The 20,801-nt window shown below is 41.9% G+C and overlaps 2 protein-coding genes across 3 annotated transcripts; one reads left to right on the forward strand and one right to left on the reverse strand.

The window, feature by feature from the left end:
- On the forward strand, positions 1-8,558 carry pcmt (protein-L-isoaspartate (D-aspartate) O-methyltransferase; the record flags this gene model as incomplete). 2 transcript variants are annotated; one of them, XM_048250152.1, is given in 8 exon segments in its annotated part: positions 1-165; positions 3,005-3,109; positions 3,241-3,272; positions 3,621-3,725; positions 3,883-4,003; positions 4,933-5,018; positions 6,818-7,041; positions 7,813-8,558. In XM_048250152.1, coding segments are annotated over 7 exon segments (794 nt in total), but the record flags the coding sequence as incomplete, so codon positions are not given.
- A 608-nt stretch (positions 8,559-9,166) lies between these two features.
- Positions 9,167-19,480, reverse strand: lrp11 (low density lipoprotein receptor-related protein 11). Its single transcript, XM_048250150.1, has 9 exons — positions 18,619-19,480; positions 17,863-18,020; positions 16,311-16,452; positions 14,065-14,190; positions 13,567-13,764; positions 12,084-12,254; positions 11,869-11,925; positions 11,662-11,760; positions 9,167-10,134 (listed from the first exon to the last, which is right to left on the reverse strand). The coding sequence occupies exons 1-9, from the start codon at positions 19,220-19,222 to the stop codon at positions 9,980-9,982; spliced, it is 1,710 nt and encodes a 569-aa protein (XP_048106107.1). The 5' UTR covers positions 19,223-19,480; the 3' UTR covers positions 9,167-9,979.
- Positions 19,481-20,801: the final 1,321 nt, after the last annotated feature.

Consider the following 20,801-nt stretch of genomic DNA (forward strand, 5'->3'; position numbering starts at 1 on the left):
ACGTATCGGCTCCATCTGTTCTGGAAGTGGTTTCTGTTGTAGGTAAAGCTGTTTGCGCAGGCGCGGCATTGACAGCCGCTCTCTACTTGATCCGCAGAGTGTGTTTAATAATGGCCTGGAAATCAGGAGGAGCTAGCCAAGCAGAGCTCGTCAACAACCTTCGCAGTAAGTTTTGTTATAATATAGATAATCTTGTGCTCAAAAGACCTTTGCAAGTCGTGGTGGAGTTGATTTTGACGCAGACCCTGGTGTTTCAAGCCATTCTTGTTCCCCCCCAGACGTCCAAAGCAGCACCAGGCTGCCAACTGCCTAGCTAACATTAGCTAGCATAATGTTACATTGGCAGCAAACAGCAAACTGCAATGGTGCAGCTACGTGTAGCTAGTATTAATACCAGTGCACCCCTCGCCAAATGTCAATGTTTTCTCAGATGTTGGAATGCAAAGTAGCAACACAGCACCGTTGTTATAATGTTAACAATATGACCTATCGATACACTGTAACAAGTTTGGTTGCTGCATTGCATACTGCTACTGTGCGTAATTTGTTGCTAGGAAAGCTAGCAGTTGTCAGCTAGCGTTTGCTTGCTTATACACTGGCATTGTGTAGCCTAAGCAAGTCTAGTTTTGAGCGAATTGTCTAGAAAATATTTTTTCAGTCGTGACCTTGGTATTAGTCGCTGTTATATCTCAGCCAATTCATGTGAGGACATGTTCATAATGTGTGCACTGGCACTGCATGTTAGCATCAGATTGGCCTGCTAACTATGTGACATTGGCTAACAGTGTCATCTTAGAAGCTATTCGAAAAACGTTCTACGTGTGTAGGCTAGTTTGTCTGTTTTAGATAATCTGCTAAGTTGTTTTATGCCATGCATTGCCATAATACTCTTGAGGCATTTTGTGTTAACGTTATGCTTTGTAATAACGTTACCACATGTTTTTTTAGTGTTGCTAGGAACTAGTTTGAGTCATGCAAGTAATTGTCAGTCATAGCTGCTATTGCTTGCAGTTTAGTAGGCTATCTATTTAATGGGGACACGTTGAGGGAGTCAGTCGCTACCTAACTGTTGTTGGTGTTATAGTTATTGGGTTGGTTATAGGAGAGTTGTCAGTAACCGTACCCACGTTTCAGTCCCGTATGCCTGCAGTCGCCTCCTGAACTGGCAGCACATGAGAGGGCGGGGCAGTCTGAACCGCACCGATAAAAAACCCGAAATAAACGTAACAGTAGAGTTAAACATGCACCCATTTCGGTTAATTTCAATACATTGAATATTTCTCATAGATTTACTGACTATTCTGTCGTTGTCATGCTAATCAGGAGGGTCAACGCACTCTGTTTCTCAGCAACTAGGCTACATATCAATGCACGGTTCTAGCTGGCATAGCACCTTTTAGCTGGCATGGCACCTTTTAGCCTCTGCCAGTTTTCCTGTTTTCATGGGGCTAAGCAGCTCGAATTTTTTTGTCTATTGCAGAATGTTAATGGCTTCATGTTTAGGACTTCCCCATCCCAAATTTGTAGAGCACGCAGTGATCTAAAGCCATTCAGAGTGTTGTTATATGCATGCCCACCTTCAAGGCAAGTGTCCAGTCAATTGGCTATTTTTAAATCCTGAGATATGTGATCTCTGGTTCTTCTGTTGCAGGTTGCTCTTTTTTATGACTCGCAGTAAAAGTAAAGCTATGATTTAAGCCTAAAACAAGGGCTCTAACTGAATGGTGTTGCTCATCAAGGAAATGTCAAGCCACTGTTCTTACATTGTACTGAAATGCCAGTGATGACTGCCAGGTGATTGAATGACAGAGCAGTTTTGCTGTCAAGGCTGAGTAAAGTTATTTGTGGCATTTGCCGAATGCCAGGCATTCTTACCATACACAGGTGCGCAGTAGCCTACATTTTCTCTCTCTCTCTCTCTCTCGCATTTGTTTTTCTCATTTGTTCATTTGTTTTTCATGTTTTTGGCTTTGACCTTGTCTGTGTTTGCCCATTGAATGATGACACCGTAGAAAATCAACCTGAGTGTTCTATAGACCATTTTCCCTTTTGCCTTATTATTTGGCTTTAGAGAGAATGAGGTCAGTGTGTTTAAATATGCACTGTCACAAAACTGCGTGCCTCCCCTCTTGCTGTGCACTGCATCTAAAAATCGGATGCTGAAGCGAATGAATATTTTACATCCTAAAAAAATGTTGTTGAATTTTTTTAGAAGCAGCCGCCGATCCCCACCCCTCTGCCCTCTTGCATCTCCCTTTCTCTCCTCATGTAGCCAAGAACTGACCCATTTCGGCTGCCCCAGCTGCGTACGCACCTAAACTTAGCTGAGGTTGGATTTAAACAGGTCTGGCTGAAGGCAGTTGATTAAAATTCCTCATGTTTGACCTCAGTTGTTTTGTGGTGTGGTACACAACGTGTCTCCGTAGAATCATGTTTGTACACCGTACATGTCAGTTCAAAGACATAAACATGTTCAGCTTTCAGATGTCATGCACAGGCCAAAAGGCAACTGCTGTGTGCACCACCGTTGGCTTTAACAGCTGATCTGGGATCTGAGATGCATTGCATTGTGTGTGGGCCGACCTGCGTATCAAGGCGGGTGTTGTAGGGTCAGGGACCTACTGTAACTTGACCACAAGCAGCTGTCATTAGCACTTCCTGTCACTTCCACTATCTGTCTGTGGAATTTTATGATTACAGTAAATTCTTTGTTTGAATTGTTTTATCACATCATGCAAACCTAAAGTGTAGACTGCACGAACCAAAACTGTCTGTGCACACAAATTGTCTGTGCTGTCTATGGGTTCAGTCAATAGCCTATGTCAGTCCAAAAGACTGACATGGTTGTTTTTTTGGTCTGAATGTGGTCATGTGTGGTGTCATGTGGTCACTTTTTTTTGTTTGAATCTGAAAATGCCCCCTTTGTTGAGAAAGCTCATGTCTGGCTGTCGTCTCCTCTCCCACCTGTTGTGCGTCTGTCCCTTTTTTCTTGTCTCTGTACCAGAAAATGGAATAATCAAGTCAGATAAGGTCTATGAAGTCATGCTGGCCACAGACCGGGCTCACTTCTCGCGCTGCAACCCCTACATGGACTCACCACAGTCTATAGGTAGGTATCCTCTCAAAGACTGCAGGTCTACTGGCTTCTGTTCAAAACAGAATATTTTATTACATCCCCCACCCCTCACACTCTGCCTTGACTGTCTTATGTAATCTCTCTTCCTCTGGTTGTCCCAACAGGCTACCAAGCGACCATCAGTGCTCCACATATGGTAAGGCATCACAATGCCTTATTTGGGATTCAGTTTGTTTACATGCACTATCTCATTAGAAGCTATAAAGAAGTCATAAAACATTTACCCATGTGTGTTGATATTAATTAATTAGCTGGGTGATTTATTTATTAAAATATTCAACAAAATTTGGGTTTGTTAATAATATGAGTGAAAATAATTAAATAGATTTGATTGAGTGTGGTTGCTTTCGATGGTGGAGATGTGTGGTCTGATAAAAGTGGCTTTTACTCCACTGTCATGTGTAAATGGTTGTAAAGCTGTGGGGACAGTGACGATGATGATGATGATGATGCTGAAGAGGCTGCCCCTCTTCTCTCCCCCCAGCACGCCTACGCACTGGAGCTGCTTCACGATCAGCTGTACGATGGGGCGAAGGCTTTAGACGTGGGATCCGGGAGTGGGATCCTTTCTGTTTGTTTCGCACGAATGGTGAGCTTTTTCGTAAAAAAGAGCCTCAAGTATTTTTCTGTCCCAGATGAAGTTGTTGCACAAAATGCATTATTTTGTCAAAGGCAGAGTAAAAGTCAGTTGCCGGGTGTCAGTTTCAACATTTCACATAGATTGACCACACTTCCTGTTTTTGCAGGTCGGCCCGAAAGGGAAGGTCATAGGAATTGATCATATCAAGGAACTAGTGGACGACTCTGTAAATAATGTAAAGAAAGATGATCCCAGTTTGATATCTTCAGGCAGAGTGACGCTGATCGGTAAGTTCTGATGATCCTGTTTTATGTGTTTTGTGAAAGGTAGTGGGAAGATTGTGAAGGCATACAATGGCTGCAAACCTTAAGTTTGGTAGAATGAATATGTGGTTGTAGCATGCACAGTATTCACACACAACCCTTAAGTGAATGTTTCTTGGGCTATATCATAGTTGTCATCAGAAATGGTCATCTTGCCAAGCCTGTCAGAATGTGAACCCTAGTGTCTCGCAGTAATAAGCTGTCAGTGTGTGAAGCCTGGTGTCAGTCTGGCAGTAATAAACTGTGATGAGGGGGAAGCTGTGACACAAGATGCTGTAGCATCTAACATGTTCAGGTCCAACTGCCCACAGGGGCATGGGTTCGACCCAGGGCTCTCTCTCTCTCTCTCTCTCTCTCTCTCTCTCGCTCGCTCTCTTTCTCGCTTGCTTCCTGTCACTTGTTACGGTCCTATCTGACTAATATATTAAGATAAATAAGATGTATAAACTGTGTTGAATTATTTAGCGCTCAGTTGCAGGTTCAACCTCTTGTTCCTCACATACATCCTGCTCTCCACTCTAGGGCTGGGACGCATCATATCGCACATTATTTATCATTGTGATGTCATGTATTTATCATGGTTTTTACCATATTACCCAACTCTATCACTATGTAAACCCCAGTGTCAATTGCGCAGTAATAAACTGTGTTTTGTGTTACAACTGAATTTTTGAGTTGCCTGCAGGTTCAGCCTCTCGTTCCTCACAGACGCCCAGCCCAGCCCTACTGCACCCTCCTCTCTCCTCTCCCCTACCCTCCCCTTTTCCTCCGGCTGGCACTCTGGCATACAAGCTGGCATCCGGCTGTGTTGGTGTCTGCTGCGGCCTCTTCTGCTGTGGCAGTGCCTACTTTGACACCTGGTGTGTGTGTGTGTGTGTCTGTGTGTGTTGCAGTGGGGGATGGCAGAATGGGTCACGAGGCAGAGGCACCCTACGATGCCATCCATGTTGGGGCAGCGGCACCTACAGTGCCACAAGCAGTAAGTCACCTGTGCCACTTTATCACCTTAGAGAACTAGATAGGAAGCATGTAAGTGTAACCCAATGAATTGCCACTTCCCATTATGATGCGCAATAATTCCCTGGTAGCCCCTAGATGCGTGCACGAGACAAATGTTAAAAAACAACAACAGAAAACAGTCAATCGGTAAATGAAGAAGAAGTAGCACTACGTCTGATGAGAGACGGAGAGAAAGATTGAGAAGATTTAAAATACGGATGACTTCGAAATCATAATAGATACTTGGAACTACGAATGAACATTGGAAAACAATATAAAGATCCTCTTTCCCCCGCACAAAGCTTTTATGATCACCCTTTGAAAAGAAGAAAGAAGACTTTTCCCTTGTATTTTGTATGGTACTGGAATCCTGACTGGTTTTTGTTGTACCCCGAACAAACCCCGTTGCCTTGCCCTGGAACTCTTGGATACCTTCTGGATTTCCCTCATCGTCCTGGATTTGGATTCATCATCGTCACCATCTACATCAACTTGCCCCTTCCTTTTTGGACTGCCTGTTAGGCTACACATCCCCTTACCCTTGTGATTGTGGTAGGATCTAGACATTGCACTTTGCACAAGTTGGACTGAACCATTTCCCCTTTTCATTTATTTTATTTTCTTTATTATTTTCTTGAGTGCACTCACATTTTGTTTTGGGTTGGGTTTTATTTTGTTTAATTTATAGTATATAATAATATTGGATAATAAATATAAGACAAGATAAGATAAGATAATAGTATTTTAAAAAGGAAAATACAATTAGACTTAGATATTAAATAGAACAAAAATATAAAGTAGTACATGGATATAAATACAATAAATAGAATATTAGAATAGAACATATAAAATAGCATAATAGAATAGTAAACAGATATAACACAATACATCTCTTTTAATATTGATATTGAAATAACTTAAACTGAATTGAATGACTTTGACCTGTGAAATAAACTATATATTTTTATTATAAACTTTATCCACGAGTGCGTGTGTTGTCTTTGGGATGAGGACTAGAATCTGGTCTAGTAAAAACCTACACCAATCTCCACTGAACCTAGATATTAGACTATAGACTGTCCCTGCACAAGTATAGGCCATGACCCTGTCGTGCAGGTTACATAAGCAAGGGGTTTCTTTTGGCAAGACTCAACATTATAGGCCTCTTGATAGTGCATCTCTGGTGTTATTATAGAGTTTAGTAGCAGAGCATTAAGGTGTTATTATACATACTAGCAATTAGTCTGTTACATATAACTTAATGGCTACTTAATTGCAAAGTGCCTGTAGGCCTACTTGTTTGGAACATGCTGATGTTTGGCATTACATTTGTGAAGTCTTCAACTCCTGATGTCACCTTTCAAAGTACTCGAGCAATTCACTGCACACCACATACTGGGGTTTCAGTCCCATTTTGTCCTCAATTTAAGTGAATCCATGTCCTACTTCAAATATTCAGGGTTGTAGTCTACTTGCATATACCACTAAACCGATGTCTAACATGACCTGTCACATTAACATTGTCTATGTCCATGGCAACGACTGATATACGAATAAAGTCCATCAAAATAAAGATCTGAACCCAGAACGGTTCTGCGACCCACTTTTGGGTTCTGACCCACCAGTTAAGAAACACTGGTCTATAGACTGACAGACATACATGAGTTGAATAGAATGACTACTGTGATTCAGTCCTGCATATACCCATGTGTCTGCACCCATGCGTGTCAGAGCAGCCCATGTGTTTAAACCCATGCGCCTCTTCCTCCCCCTCCACAGCTCCTGGATCAGCTGAAGCCTGGCGGACGGCTCATCCTGCCCGTGGGTCCGGCCGGGGGCAACCAGATGCTGGAGCAGTATGACAAGATGGAGGACGGCAGCACCAAAATGAAGCCCCTGATGGGGGTGATTTACGTGCCTTTAACAGACAAAGACAAGCAGTGGTCCAGGTGGAAGTGACTTCCTACTCCCCCTCCCCCCTCCCTTCTCCCCCTCTGGCACAGGTGAAATGGTGGGGTCTGGAGCAGACAATCGATCACAAAAAGGGGCCTGCGTGTGCTGCCTGCCTGTCATCATTCTTTGCTTCCCCCATACCATAGTAACTGGCTGCACGTTTGTTTTTTTTAATTACATTTTTAGTTATTTAATTATGTAGTTATTTAACAATTCACATGAACGGGTATTGCAGTGCTTGATATACAACCTGATATATAAGTGAGTTTTATTTATTGTTTTATTAATTTTTAATATTTGTATCTATTTATGTATTTAATAGAACAACCAGAATAGATTTGTTATGTTTGAAGCTTGGTTTTGTTTTTCTCGATTGCAGTGACAATTTTAGTTTGTTGTGTAAAGAAAAAAAAAAAACGTAATACCTCAGGTGCTGCTTAACATTTAGAGCATGTCACCCATTAATGTAAAAATATACAAAATACAGAAACGTGTATTTTGAAAGGAATTGATCCTTTTTTTTATTTTATTATGTATACCCAATAAGCTTCCCATGATTATTACTTGGATCATCTTTCAGCTCTGAACAGAACTAATTATGAATAAGTGAATGGTATAAGGGCATGTGAAGTCCTGCAGAAAACCTTTGTGCATGAACCTTTGATTTGTGCATGCAATAATGAATGAGTGAGTGTGTGAAAGAATGAATGAATGAATGAATGTGCGATTGACTGAAATCTGAGGCAGAGTGGAGCTTAGTGGACAGTTTTGTCTGTTTTTCTGTATTGGTCTATGTAACTCTGTCCTGTTATCTCTCTTAGGGATGAACTCTGAATCATCAGACCGGCTATATCCAACATTTCACTCTGAACTGGGGTGGGGGGAGTTTGGACTGGCCCCAAGCCATTGGATTTCAAACTAAAAGCTTCATTCTAAAGCAAAAAGGAAAGAACAAACGGCACACACCCCAGCATTGCAGTTGTAATTCAGTTTTTTTTTTTCTCTCTCCAGTTGTGGAAGAGGCTTATAAAGTGAGGTAACCCCTCTTGTAGGTGTATGGACTATGAGTTATTTAATGTATACTACATATAAGGGGGTTATCTTTTTTTTTGTTCATTTCCTCAAGTTTTCCTTTTGAAAAAGGCAGTTTTGGTGATAAATTCAGTATTGGAAGCCTTTTTTGTTTTCTTTTTATTCTCCTTTTCCCACGCATTTCAGCTGCGAAGGAACTGAGTGCGAAAGAATAGGAACCTCCTCTGAGCTCTGCCGTTTGGCTTTAAACTGCCCACGGTGGAGAGTATAACATAAAATCACTTCACAGTAGCTGCCGTGTGTGCGACGTGCTGGTCGGTGTAGATAAATGAATCGCTCTTTGACGCTAACATACCTTTGACGCTTCCTCCTCCGCTAACTGTAAGGAGAGCCACACAGCGCCTGCAGTTCCACAGCGGCTAAATTCCATCCCCATGTGTAGTTGTTTGATATGCAGCACTAAACACAAAGTGGCATTGTCGATGTCCCCAGTCTTGGCACAGTGGAACATGTGAGTGGACTCCCCCTCTTTTCCCTTCTTCTGTTTCACTCCTCCCATTCAGCCTGGAACTGGCTTTTCTACACAAACACCAATGAAAAAAACGTGCACATTAACAAATGAACTGGGCTGAGCTTTGATTTCTCTCCTCCGACACAGTTGTATTGCCCGCTGACTCTTTGTTTTCCCTGACAACGTTGTATGCTGGCCCCACTTGTGGTGACTTCCACAAAAAAAAGAATGGCTTTGCTAAAATAAACCTCGACGCAAAGCACATGAATGTCTTGCCATTTTCTTTCTGTCAACATGGTTTACCCATGACTGTAATTTTTATTTTTATTTTTATTTTTATTTTTTTGGAATGGCACACTAAATAAAATACAGCTTAAAAAACTTTTTTGTCGTCATCGTAGGATTTAGCAGATCAGAATGTAAAGCCAAAGTTGGTGTTGCACTTTTTGATGTGTAAGACATTTTTGAGAGTGTAATCAGTTGTTGGTTGGTAAATGAAATTCCTGCAATTATTTGCATCTCACAAACTACAGGAATTACATCAAATGTTGGATTCAGAAGTTGGATTTTAAGAATTTATCATGTCAAGTCAAAGGATTGTTGAAGGTGAGTCATATATGTCACACACTGTGTCACATTTTGTGTCCTGTCACGTATGGGATAAGTTTATTCCTCAAAATCTCAGACCCACATATACAATTTAGATATGTATAATATATGTATAAGACACATAGACATGTATACATATTTTCTTATGTCTAGTGTTAAAAGATGTTTACATTGAACTAATTGATGTAGAACAGCCAAAGCGGTATTCTAACGAGATAGAAATCACACAAAGCTAAGAGCATCTCCTGAAGTCATGATAATCAATCAATATCAATCATGATAATCATCATTGTGTTCTGAGGTAACTACTAGAAACACCAGCCATGTCTGAAGTACACAGACATGGACCAGACAGGTCATTACTGATACAGACTTGCATTAAGTCGTGGTCTTTCATTTGTGAAAATATAAACAAAGTCACATGTAGTTGCATAATGGAGGTATGTCCTGAAAAATAACTCATTTTATGGCACAAATAGGAGATGTCCATCCACAATCAGCAAAAACGTTTTGAAAATGTGAAGAGAAATATATATTTTTTTCAAAAAAGCAAATGATAAACAACAGGTACACAAAAGCCATTACAAATGAGACAACAAAAGCTCAACAGCACATTTTTTTTTAAGGTTTAAGGATAAATCTCTGTGCAGAGAAGGTTGAGTTTTACCCTTAAAATTGAAGAAAGGACAAAAAACGAACGGGAAGCGGCCAGGGTGTGAACCCAACTTCAATTTGGGAGGCAGGAGGAAGATGGACAAAATAGATTGATCAGAGAAAGACTGCATCTCTCTCTCTCCTCTCTTCTCATGGTTTGGATGTTTGTCCTGCTGGGGCTCCTACAAGTACATGCCATTGATGAGGTAATCCGACTCCTCGGTGGTCAGTGGCCGAGCCTTCTTCAGCTTGTGTCGCACAAGACGCAGCCGACAGCCCACCATGAGCAGCAGCAGGGCACTGATGAGGATGCCCAGGACCAGTGGCAAAATGGCCCCTGAGTGCACAAAGAGAACACATGGAGTTGAGTTAGTCTCGGGACTTATCATGACTCCAGGTATTCAAATCCCTACTTTGAATACTGCACAGGTGAAACACTTCCACATATACAATGCACATTGTCAGACAGACTGAAGTGCACAGCTGCTGAAGTGTGCATAACAATGTGCAATACAGGCTCCAACTACAACAGTTAAGTAGCAATAACTGATATCTAAAATTGAAATAACCAACTACTTTACAGGCAGCACAATGAGTTTATGCAAAGAGGGCTGCATCCATCAAGTCAAGTCAATGCACTGACTTGCAAACATCTTCTCTTACAGAAACGTCATTGTACAGTCTAACTCACAGCCATCTTTGAAAAGAAATTTAAACTCCTAAACACTTGATCCTTGTTTAAACTACTACTACCACAGTATCCTAGATTAGGGAGCAAGGACCTAACACAAGGAGCTGGTCTAAAACTTGGTGGAGCCATAGCAGGGCAGGGCGTGAGAGTGCTCAGTGCTGCTGAGATCTCACAGGCTCCTTTGCTCAGCAGAGCTACAGCACTCTCCAGGGGAATCATAGAGGAAGTCGCAAATGAGTCAGCAGGACTACTGCAGAGGCTGCTGGGAAAGCCTACACATGGCCATGGACTGAAGGGGGTGATCTGAGAACTGATGCTGTGACGGACGTGAGTCTGTTGGTTCAACTGGGTTCAACTGGACCCTGTTGGTTCAGCTGGGAGAAAGTTTGAAATCAACACATTTTGCACCGTTTTGCTATGGCTTCCTGATTGAACAACATGTTTAAGTTGTACAACAATATGCAACAGGCTGTTGAGGTCGTTTTATCTTGTTTGGTTTCTCTTGTTTAGAGGTGCTAGCCTATCAGCATCGACATGCATACTAAACCTGCCGTACTAATGCAGTGATGATCACAGCATATCCACCATCAAGTAATTTAGAGATGAAAGATAAGACTTAAAAGTTGAAAAGAATATGAAAGTATATAAGTAAGTATAAGTATATATACTCTTTTGATCCCGTGAGGGAAATTTGGTCTCTGCATTTACCCCAATCCGTGAATTAGTGAAACACACTCAGCACACAGTGAGGTGAAGCACACACTAATCCCGGCGCAGTGAGCTGCCTGCAACAACAGCGGCGCTCGGGGAGCAGTGAGGGGTTAGGTGCCTTACTCAAGGGCACGTCAGCCGCGGCCCACTGGCCGGGGTTCAAACCGGCAACCCTCCGGTTACAAGTCCAAAGCTGCCCCAAATATATTTTTATTTCTATATTTACAACTATTTCATCAGGCTAACACATTTTAAAACGAAAGCAAACAATTGCCTTCTCAGAGCACTTGCCCAAGCAACAGACTTCAACGCAGCACTCTTTAACCATCTAAACACAACCGAGCATGCAAAATTACCAGAACTTACTGAAGGTACAGTAGGAGCAATACACTTAGTTGCTGCAGCCTGCAACCTGTTTATCGGACACATAATGATATAATGAACTGATAGATTATGAAGTACCTGACTCTGGTGGTGGGTGTCCTCCTAAAACTCTGTGAGATTTTGAGACAGGAAGACTCTCCGGTTGGAGTTCAGACACAGCCACTTTGGAAAACACAGCTGAGGGGAAAAAAACAAGAACAAGAATGTTGGTCTAAGTCATGATCATGGAAGGAGAAGACTTGGGTAGTATCATTAATAGGGATTTCAGAAGCAGAAAACACATACCCATCTCTGTATGTGGATTAGGAGCAGGAGCTGTCGTGGTCTCTGGTTTAGCTGGAGCTGAAAATTATATTACTTAACTTAACATCAAGAGTATAATATGCTATGAACGTATTAGCAAATGTTGATGTAATGATAACATATTAGTAAACGCTAGTAAGTGTTCACAGTTTTATAAAACTCTTGCTAATTAATGGATAACAATTTCAAACCCTTACCAGGTCTTTGTATACATTCATTGATGCAATCTGAATCTTGCAGAAAGTTGTTGTGGTTGCCTTTGCAGCCACCATAGATAAAGTGCTTGCACTCCCCTGCATTTGGGTCATAGTACCAACGAGGGAAAATGCCCTTGCATGGTCCAACCACAGGGGGCGATGTACATTGCTCTGCAAACAGAGGTGAATGAGAATTAAGACAGAGAGAGAGAGAGAAAAATGTGTGTGTGTGTGTTGGCAGGGGACAAGGTTTCAGTCTGGACTCAGGTAACCATGGCATACTCATTACTGTTTAAGGGATCAGGTGGCTGCAAACAGGGGAAGCTTTGTGTCCAGACCCCGAGAACCTGCAGAGATGGGATAATATACTGGGCAGCTGTAGCTCACCACTGGGCCCATGCTACAGGACTAGGCCCTCTGCACTCCAAACCCACAGATACACAGTTCACTTTCATTCATTTCAGCTGCCTGTGAGATCCTCAATCTGTGTAAATCTAGGTAAACCGTCTATTAAAGAGACCTTCTGCACTTGGTTCTCTGGATTTCTGTCCTGCCATTTTCTTGCATTGCCGAAGACTGACTCTGATGGACTACTGTCGGTTAAGGCTATAGGGTGCACTGCCTGATTTGAGATTTGATCTGTTTCCCCGTTTCTCCTTCTCTTTGTCAAGTCAAGTCAAGTCAAGTCGGCTTTTATTGTCAATTTCTTTACATGCACTGGTCATACAAAGAATTGAAATTTCGTTTCTTACTTTCCCATGCAGACATAGACATGCTTTAAATACAGACATAGACATACTATAGACATAGCCATAGACAATAAACATTAAATTAAAGTGCAAGACTGAAATATAGAACATGTATGTATCAAAATAGAAATATAGGACATATATATATATAAAAAAAAATAGCGGTGTTGGGGGTTTGCTCTCTTTGCTTTGTATTTGTATTTTCACTGACAGGCCCAATCCCTGACCTTTACCTTTGACTTTTAAATCCTCTAACTGAATACAGACTGAAGGTCACCACCCACCGGTTTACAGAGGCCTTTGTAAGCCGCTCCAGATAAGAGTGTCTATGCATAAATAGTAATGACAATAAAGTACAAACAGAGACAGACTGCACAGAAAGCAGAACTTCCTTGGTGGAGGTAACAATTGACTCGTATAACTATGCATGGTTTAATTACGTAATTGGTGCTTGACTGATATGCTTAAGTCCATATTGAATAGTTGAAAAGATGACATCTGGTGCCATTGTAATGTAGACTGAATGGAATTCTGAATTCTGCTGAATGGAGTTTTGATGCTGCTGCAAGCATGAGATGAGCTAGTGATGGGAATGCAATGTTTGACTTAATCTTTATTCATTTGGCTGATGCTTTTATCCAAAGTGCCTTACAGAAGTCAGGGCCAGTCCTTATCCACTACTACACTGCCATCGACTTGTCTGAGTACCACGCTTTGTTAACCCTTTTTTTTACCTGGTATAAGTTCATTCTGTGGATTGTGGCTTTCAGGGGCGGCCGGAGGAGGTGGCTTGCTTCTGGTGGGAATCTGACCCACTGATGGTCTAGCCTCCTCCATGGTTGCCTTGGGTCTGGTTGGTATCATGGACTGATCGGCTGGCTGAGCTTGCTGAGGCGTAGCAGCATGATTGACAGTCTTCCTGCCTCCATCAACTAGAGAGGGGAAACAAAAGCACAGTATGTGAGTCATCTTAGGATAACTAACAGTCCGATGCTTATGTTAATTGAACTCCTCTCTCTCCTTTCAAAATGTTTGAATTTATTATTAGATGATTTGGTAGCCAACCAAATGTAATTTCATCTATTGAGCATTTACAGGCTTAGATTATTTTATTATGCAACCTTGAAGATGCTTGACTTTCATGTTGGCATTAGAGACATTGTAAAAAGAGGACAAAGGTTAGTGTCCAGAGTATGGGTCAGGTTTAGGTTTAGGTGAAGAGAGACACGCACAGCTATGGCAGAAGTCTTCGTCCGAGCGGTCTGGACATTGCTGTTTCCCATCACACGCGTAGCTGATGTCGATGCAGCAGCCGTCATCGCACATGAACTGGTAGTGGGAGCACGAGCCGATGCACGCTGCGGACACAGATGGCCTCTGGTTAGCTATGAAAGGCTTTCATCAGGCCCACTGACACTGGATTTCTCTCACCAGTCAATACACATTACGGAGGGACACTGGTAGCACAAGTAGGATAGCTGAAACATACATGAATGCATCAAAGATAAATTCAATATAATTTCTGAGATTCATTCAGTGTTAGTGAAAAAAGGAGCCGATTCATGCCATAAGGACTAGTAATGCAGAAGTAGGACTAAATTCACAAGAATGTAAATTGACAAAAAGTTGTACAGAATTGACACATCTTCCAAACAGATGCTTTTAAGTAAGACTGTACTGTATCTTTGGTGGAGACTAGGAGATGGTTCGCATTAAGTCATTTCAGCAGTGTCCTTGTAGTGTTTTTGCGGTGACGGAGTCAGAGAAGGTGGGGTGGGATATATGTGTGTGTCAGACAGTCCTGATGTTTCAGCATGACCCTTCTCTTCTGATTGCCTCTCAGCCTTGGTAGGTGACATAGATTTTTTGCAGCATCTTTTCTATCATCTTCATGCTCGTTATCTCTGTTTGAGTGATGAAATTCAGGGAGGTTTGATGGCAATAACTGGCTTTGAGTCATTTCACCACTGTCCTTCTTATGTTATGTTTTTATGTCCATTGTGGAGAGGGATGTTTATGTTCCTCCAAGCTCTTCATTTAATTTACGTAAGTCCCTGCACTGGCCTCCAGTAAATAACAGAATTGCACTACTGCTTGTCACTAAATGGAACGGGACTTAATTACCCATCAGACCTCTCAGGTGTCAGGAGAATTGTTGTTGGTAAAACCCACTGTTGATGAAGATGATGAAGCAGCTTAAAGCTGCTATGCGGTTTAGCTCTTGAACAAACTTCCAGATGACATCAAAAATGCCCCAACTGTAGCCAGTTTTAAATCTAGACTTAAAATCAAACTGTTTTCAGATGCTTTCTGCTAACTGATCAAATACACTTCCTGTTAATCAGATGCACTCTGTCTTTTAATTATTCTACTTTATGTCTTTTATGGTTTTTAATTATGGTATTTTATGTACTTTTTAAACTATTTTCGACTATTGCCCCTTTATGTTTTTTTTACTATTGTTCTTTGCTTTTGTTTATGTAAAGCACATTGAATTACTCCTGTGTATGAAATGTGCTATTTAAATGAACTTGCCTTGCCTTGCCTTGGTGGAGGCAGTGTGTATTGCTGTATTAGTATAAGTATTGCTTATCAGAGTGGAGGGGTTTGGCATCTCTTTTTTTCAGCTTATGCATACAACTGTGTTGGTTATCGTAGAGTTGTTGATGTCTGATGATGACTTGTTCAGTCTGTACGACTACTGAGCGCTTATCAGAGGGTCGGCTCAAGGTCGGCAGAAAAAATGTTTTTAGTTAGGACTTTGGCCCCAGTCTAACTGAGTTCTAGTGCTATTCGGTCTGAAATATTGTCTATAAAATTGTCTATAAAGTTCATCCCAACTGCAAAGCCGACTTTATGAGCCCGGTGTTTCAACTGAATAGTTTGGTAAATACAATACTTCGCTGTGCTGGGAGTGGGCCACTGATGAAAATGTATATTCCAAGCTCATGTACAGACAGGTGTTCTGTTTTGTTTTGTGTCAGACACAGATGGATTTGAAGGTGGCATAAAATCATCCTTTCCCCTTCTAAATGTCTCATAGTACAAAGCTTGGTTTTGTTTACCAAGTAAAGCTTAGGTTTAATGCAAACTGCAAAACTGCTGACAGGCATTATTTTAGCCATACATTTCTATACATTCATAAATCTAAGATAAATGTAATTTCCAAATTGCACTCAAGGTTTCTTACAACAACAAAAAAACATTTGAATTCCTCCAAAAAAACATCTCAGTAAAGAATCTCACCTTGTCAACATTTTTGATTGTTTATTTCAAATTATGTTCTGCCTATAAAAACGTTCTATTTTAAAACCATTTTGACATGAATCCCCAGTTCTATGCTAATATCAGGTTCACACTGCCGTAACATTACTAATGTCTTCATATTTTCCCATCTCTCATTCTTCAGCTCAACAACCTGTCCTTATGCTTTGTGTAGTAAACTGTCTGGGCGTGAGCCGTGATGGCCGTTTCTCACCTTCAGAATGACGCTCAGGAGCCAGCACACTGACGGAGACGTTGTCCGAGCTCCTCTGCCCCGCCGTGTCTGTGACGGTCAGCTGGAACACATACACTCCCACCTGCAGGTCAGTGATCTTCAGCAGACCTGGATGGGTCACCTTCAGAGAGATGCGCACTAGATGTCATGCAGTGTCCAACGTAAAAACCTCCCAACACACACACACACACACACACACAAACACACATATTGGCCCCTCTGGCCAGTACGTGAGATTTGTGCTGGCCCCTAGTGTACGGTATATTTGCTGGCCTAAAAAAGTGACTTTTATACAAAACTGTTCATTTATTACGCTGTAATGAGCTCCCTCTTTAATTTTGTAGCCTCACATGCTTAGCTTCAACCAGTTAGCATCACAGATGAGCTGAGGTCATGTCAGCAGTGAGAGTCATTTGGTAATTAAAAATGTCACCACACAACTTTGAAAAGATACAAGTACTCGGACTCTGAGGATTTCTTGATTTCTTTCTTTCTTTATGTTCTGCTAAAAACGTTCATTTGTAGGATAATATGCACATTCTGCTCTATTCCTTTGCATTCAAATAAACTTCCCATTCAGATCATTAAAATCAATTCGGCTCCTTATCCTTCCAGATGCATTATATTCACTGTGATGCTTAATTCTTTGACAAATAGTGTCGAGCATTAGCCCTGTGTGTCCCTCAAGCTCCTGAGTCCACAGGGAGTAACAATGGGGCTTTTTGTGCTCAGAGCAGGTGGGGGAGTACAGCTCCCTTATCTATATCTGCACAGCAAACAACAGCAGAGCCTGCTCTCCCACCCCGGCTCCATTTCAACACGCCTAACGCCAGGTGCGGCGACACTAACGTGGACTAAACACATCAAATGTGAGTGTAAAGTGTGTCTGTGTGTAGCCCTGCATGTGGCCATGTTTGCTTAACATTATCTTTAGTCCCTTGTTATGTGACTAAACGCCGTGCTGACTCTTTCCTCCTCTCTTAACTGTGTATAACTAAGCCTGCTCCACAGAGTTTGAGGACAAGCGGAAGCGTGCCACATTAAAAAAGGAAATGCAACAGGATGTTTCTGAGATACAATTTCTGTTGGCACAACCAGAGGGCACACTATGTACACTACAAATACACTACAAATACACTATGTAGCCAACCAATCAGTTCATAGCCAATGTAACAATCTATCTAATTCTCTGTTTACTTATTTATTGATTGATTGACTGATCTATCCATGTACATGTCTCTACATCCAAGTATTTATCACACAACTACCATGTACTGTACAATACAGAGTATTGTATTAATTCCTAACTAAGGTCTCTTCAGCTCCCGCACACTGTCTTCATTTGCAATTGTACTGTTTTTTAACTGTTTTTTACTGTTTTGCAATAAAAAAAACAGTAGAATTGCAAATGAAGAGAGTGTGCGGGAGCTTCCTACTTTCTTTGACATTGGTGACCCTGTGGTCCTTCTCCGACGCACCCGTCCCAAGGAGGTGTGCAAAAGCACAACTTTTTTAAATGCAAAAGTATTACCTTCATTGTTACAGAGGGGTTCCCCTTGACCAGTGCCCATTCATAGTGGGCGACCCCATGGTCATCCACACTGTCCCTCCCGTCCAGTACAGCCCAGTCAGTGGGTAATTGGACCATCACATCCTTGCCGGCATCAGTGCGAGGTGGCTCGTCCATGTCTGAAAAGTAAACACACAGTCCACTTCAAACACTGATTTGAGTTTGTGCCTGAAGGCCATGTGTCTTATTTTAGAACAGAGAGCTGAAGTTAAAGTTTAATTCCCTGTCACATGATAAACTTCAAAACGTGGTATGTAGAAATTCATCTGTACACTCTCTTCACATTAGCTACTTGTATACATACTTGATCAAACATTCATAAAGTTATATGTGTTCTGAGCATTCTGACATTACACAACTCACAAATGTAGGATAATGGTCAACGATCGCTATCAGAAGGGCTAAATAAAGGAATTCTGCACAGCAACCATTACAAAAGACTGTACAAAAGGATAGTAATCCAACAGGAATAGGCTAGTATAGATATTATAGGAATCTTATAGTAGGCCTAATTTGGGCTACTATAGAATCACTATACGACTAGGCCTACTATAGGAACACTATAGAGGGTAAGGAAGGATATTGTAGAGGTATTGTAAAACATAAAAGAAATATTAAACACTACCATCGATCTACTATAGAAAATAATAATATAGCCTAGGCTACTACTGACAGACCAGTAGACCTGTTGCCGGCCATCACGCATAGCCTAATTACCTAGTTCGGATGTTTCATCTTCTGCCTGGTCGTCCAGAGGCCTCCTTCGTGGACTCAGCTGCTTGCTCTTATCACTATTGCTGGGGGCAGCTGCGGGCCGATGCGCTGTCACATTATGAACCCGGCTATACGTGCTAAACCCCTGCTGCATTGAGAATGTACACACGTTTTTATTCCTGTACGTGCAGTTGAACAAATAGCAACCGAGGCTTTCTTCTGACTGCTTGAGGTCCTCCTGCATCACCGCCACGGTGCAGTGCGGCTCCAAGCAGCAGGCGTGGAGGCAGTCCTTCCAGCTGTACACTCGGCTCGGCGCAGAGAGGAAGGTGGCGCCTTGTTCAATGGAGTCCCTCGCCCGGATGATGTGCTCCTCCATCTCGGTGAAATCACTAAGGCACACATCCCCTGCGTCATAGTCCCTCGAATAAGCTTGATCCTGTTGCAGCTGTTTGCGAAATTCTTCCAGCAACTCCTCTACTCCTGATATTTTGGATTTTAAATCTGACAGGCCCAATTGCGAGGACCGTGTTAAAGCTTGAGTCACCCCAAATAACAGGAAAACATACAATACTAGTCGACAGTGATGCAATGTTTTGAGTAACATATTTACGCAGTAGATCACCGTAGACTATCCCACAGTTAGTTCTCAGTCACGGTTCTCATCCTTTCCCAAATCGTCCACATTAAATTCACTCAGTATTTTTCGATCCTCAGTAACGTTTGAGAGGATGAAAGCAAAAATCAGGCTAAACATATAGAGGTTTATGATGGTGGTGACGGGTTCCTGCGCGTGGGCGCCGCTCAGCACTAGCACAAAAAGACAGCTCCATCCAGCGATTGAGAAAGACAGAGAAGTGCTGACGTCACTATATGATGGAAAAGATGGAGTGCCGACTGATCGACTGTAATGAGGACTATGCTAGAATTTACAGGAATTTAAGGAAATACTTCATTACTATGTTTTGATATTTTGTTGTGCGTTATCGTCCGTTTGGTTAGGCTGGGGGAAACGTTATTTAATTCAGCGTTACACTCCTTGTCCTCATAACATTAAAACTAGCCTTAAAATGAGAATCTTATTGTAGCCTATATGTCAATAATGATCCATGACTTAAAAGACAAGAATGTCTATGATAGTTTAGGGACCGTTCGGTATTTATGGAATGGACCACCGGAGGAAAATAGGGGAGGGTCATTACTTTTTATTCTTTGTTGAGGGGAGGGTCGCCCAACTTTTTTTAGTCTAGGAGGGAGGGTCACCCAACTTTTGTATTCATGAAAACAGCAAAATTTGGGCCGTTGCCCAGGGCCTCGCGTCTGATAGCCCTCGCACCTGGCCAAAGATGACATAAGCGTTTATTCTTCATTAACGCCTATTAGTAGAGTGTGGCTACCCGACCCGAGCCCGACGGTAGCCTATCCAACGGGCCGGGTCGGGTTCGGACAAATATTTAGAAATTGTAGTCGGGTTCGGTTCGGGTTCGGACACATGGGACGATATGCATTGGAAGATTTACATTTAAAATAGCTTATTATGTTGGGTAGCCAACAGATCTGCTTTACATGATGCAAACGTTTGTTTTTTGAGAATAAAATAAAATGTAGGCTAATAGTCATCTCGTTCAACTGAGGAGGATTTCCTCGAGTTGCCCCAATTAACGTTGAAGCTGCATATGGATCAGTGACAGAGGGACTGTAGTTTCAAAGACTGTTGCAGTTCATTTCAAGACTTTTCGTCAATGGTAAGACTATAATTCTACTTGCTTGGGTCTCTTGTTAATGTGCGCTGTGTGTGACCTGCGTGTGTGCACGCTCATCTGATTCTGTAGACAAGAAATCCGTTTGTTGTTTGTTCAATTTCATGGGCTAAAGAAAGACAGGCTATCCACAAACGTGAACGTTTAATCACTAGCATGGGAATAACTGAGGCATCATCTGCGTCGGGCTCGGCTCGGGTTCGGACATAAAAATGAAAATGCCTGTCGGGTTCGGACGCAACTCTGTCGGACGCGGGCCGGGTTCGGACAGAAATTTGCGGCCCGAACCTCACTCTACTATTAGCCTAAAGCTTACGAGGCTTAACGTTCCAAAACAATGATCATCAAAATTCATCCGGTAGTCCTTTAAATAAATAACGAACAGTGCCTTACAGGTGGCTATAATAAATTACTTTTGTGACATAA

This window comes from Alosa alosa, chromosome 8 (assembly GCF_017589495.1).
Source record: "Alosa alosa isolate M-15738 ecotype Scorff River chromosome 8, AALO_Geno_1.1, whole genome shotgun sequence".
Lineage (NCBI taxonomy): Eukaryota > Metazoa > Chordata > Actinopteri > Clupeiformes > Clupeidae > Alosa > Alosa alosa.

Excerpts from the sequence above, each read along its gene's own strand:
- lrp11 (XM_048250150.1), bottom strand. The coding sequence starts at position 19,222 with ATGTTACTCAAAACATTGCATCACTGTCGACTAGTATTGTATGTTTTC. Across the intron at positions 14,191-16,310 it reads TCCTGAGCGTCATTCTGAAG|CGTGCATCGGCTCGTGCTCC; the intron begins GTGAGAAACGGC and ends CTGTGTCCGCAG. Across the intron at positions 12,255-13,566 it reads ACAGAATGAACTTATACCAG|AGCAATGTACATCGCCCCCT; the intron begins GTAAAAAAAAGG and ends CTCTGTTTGCAG.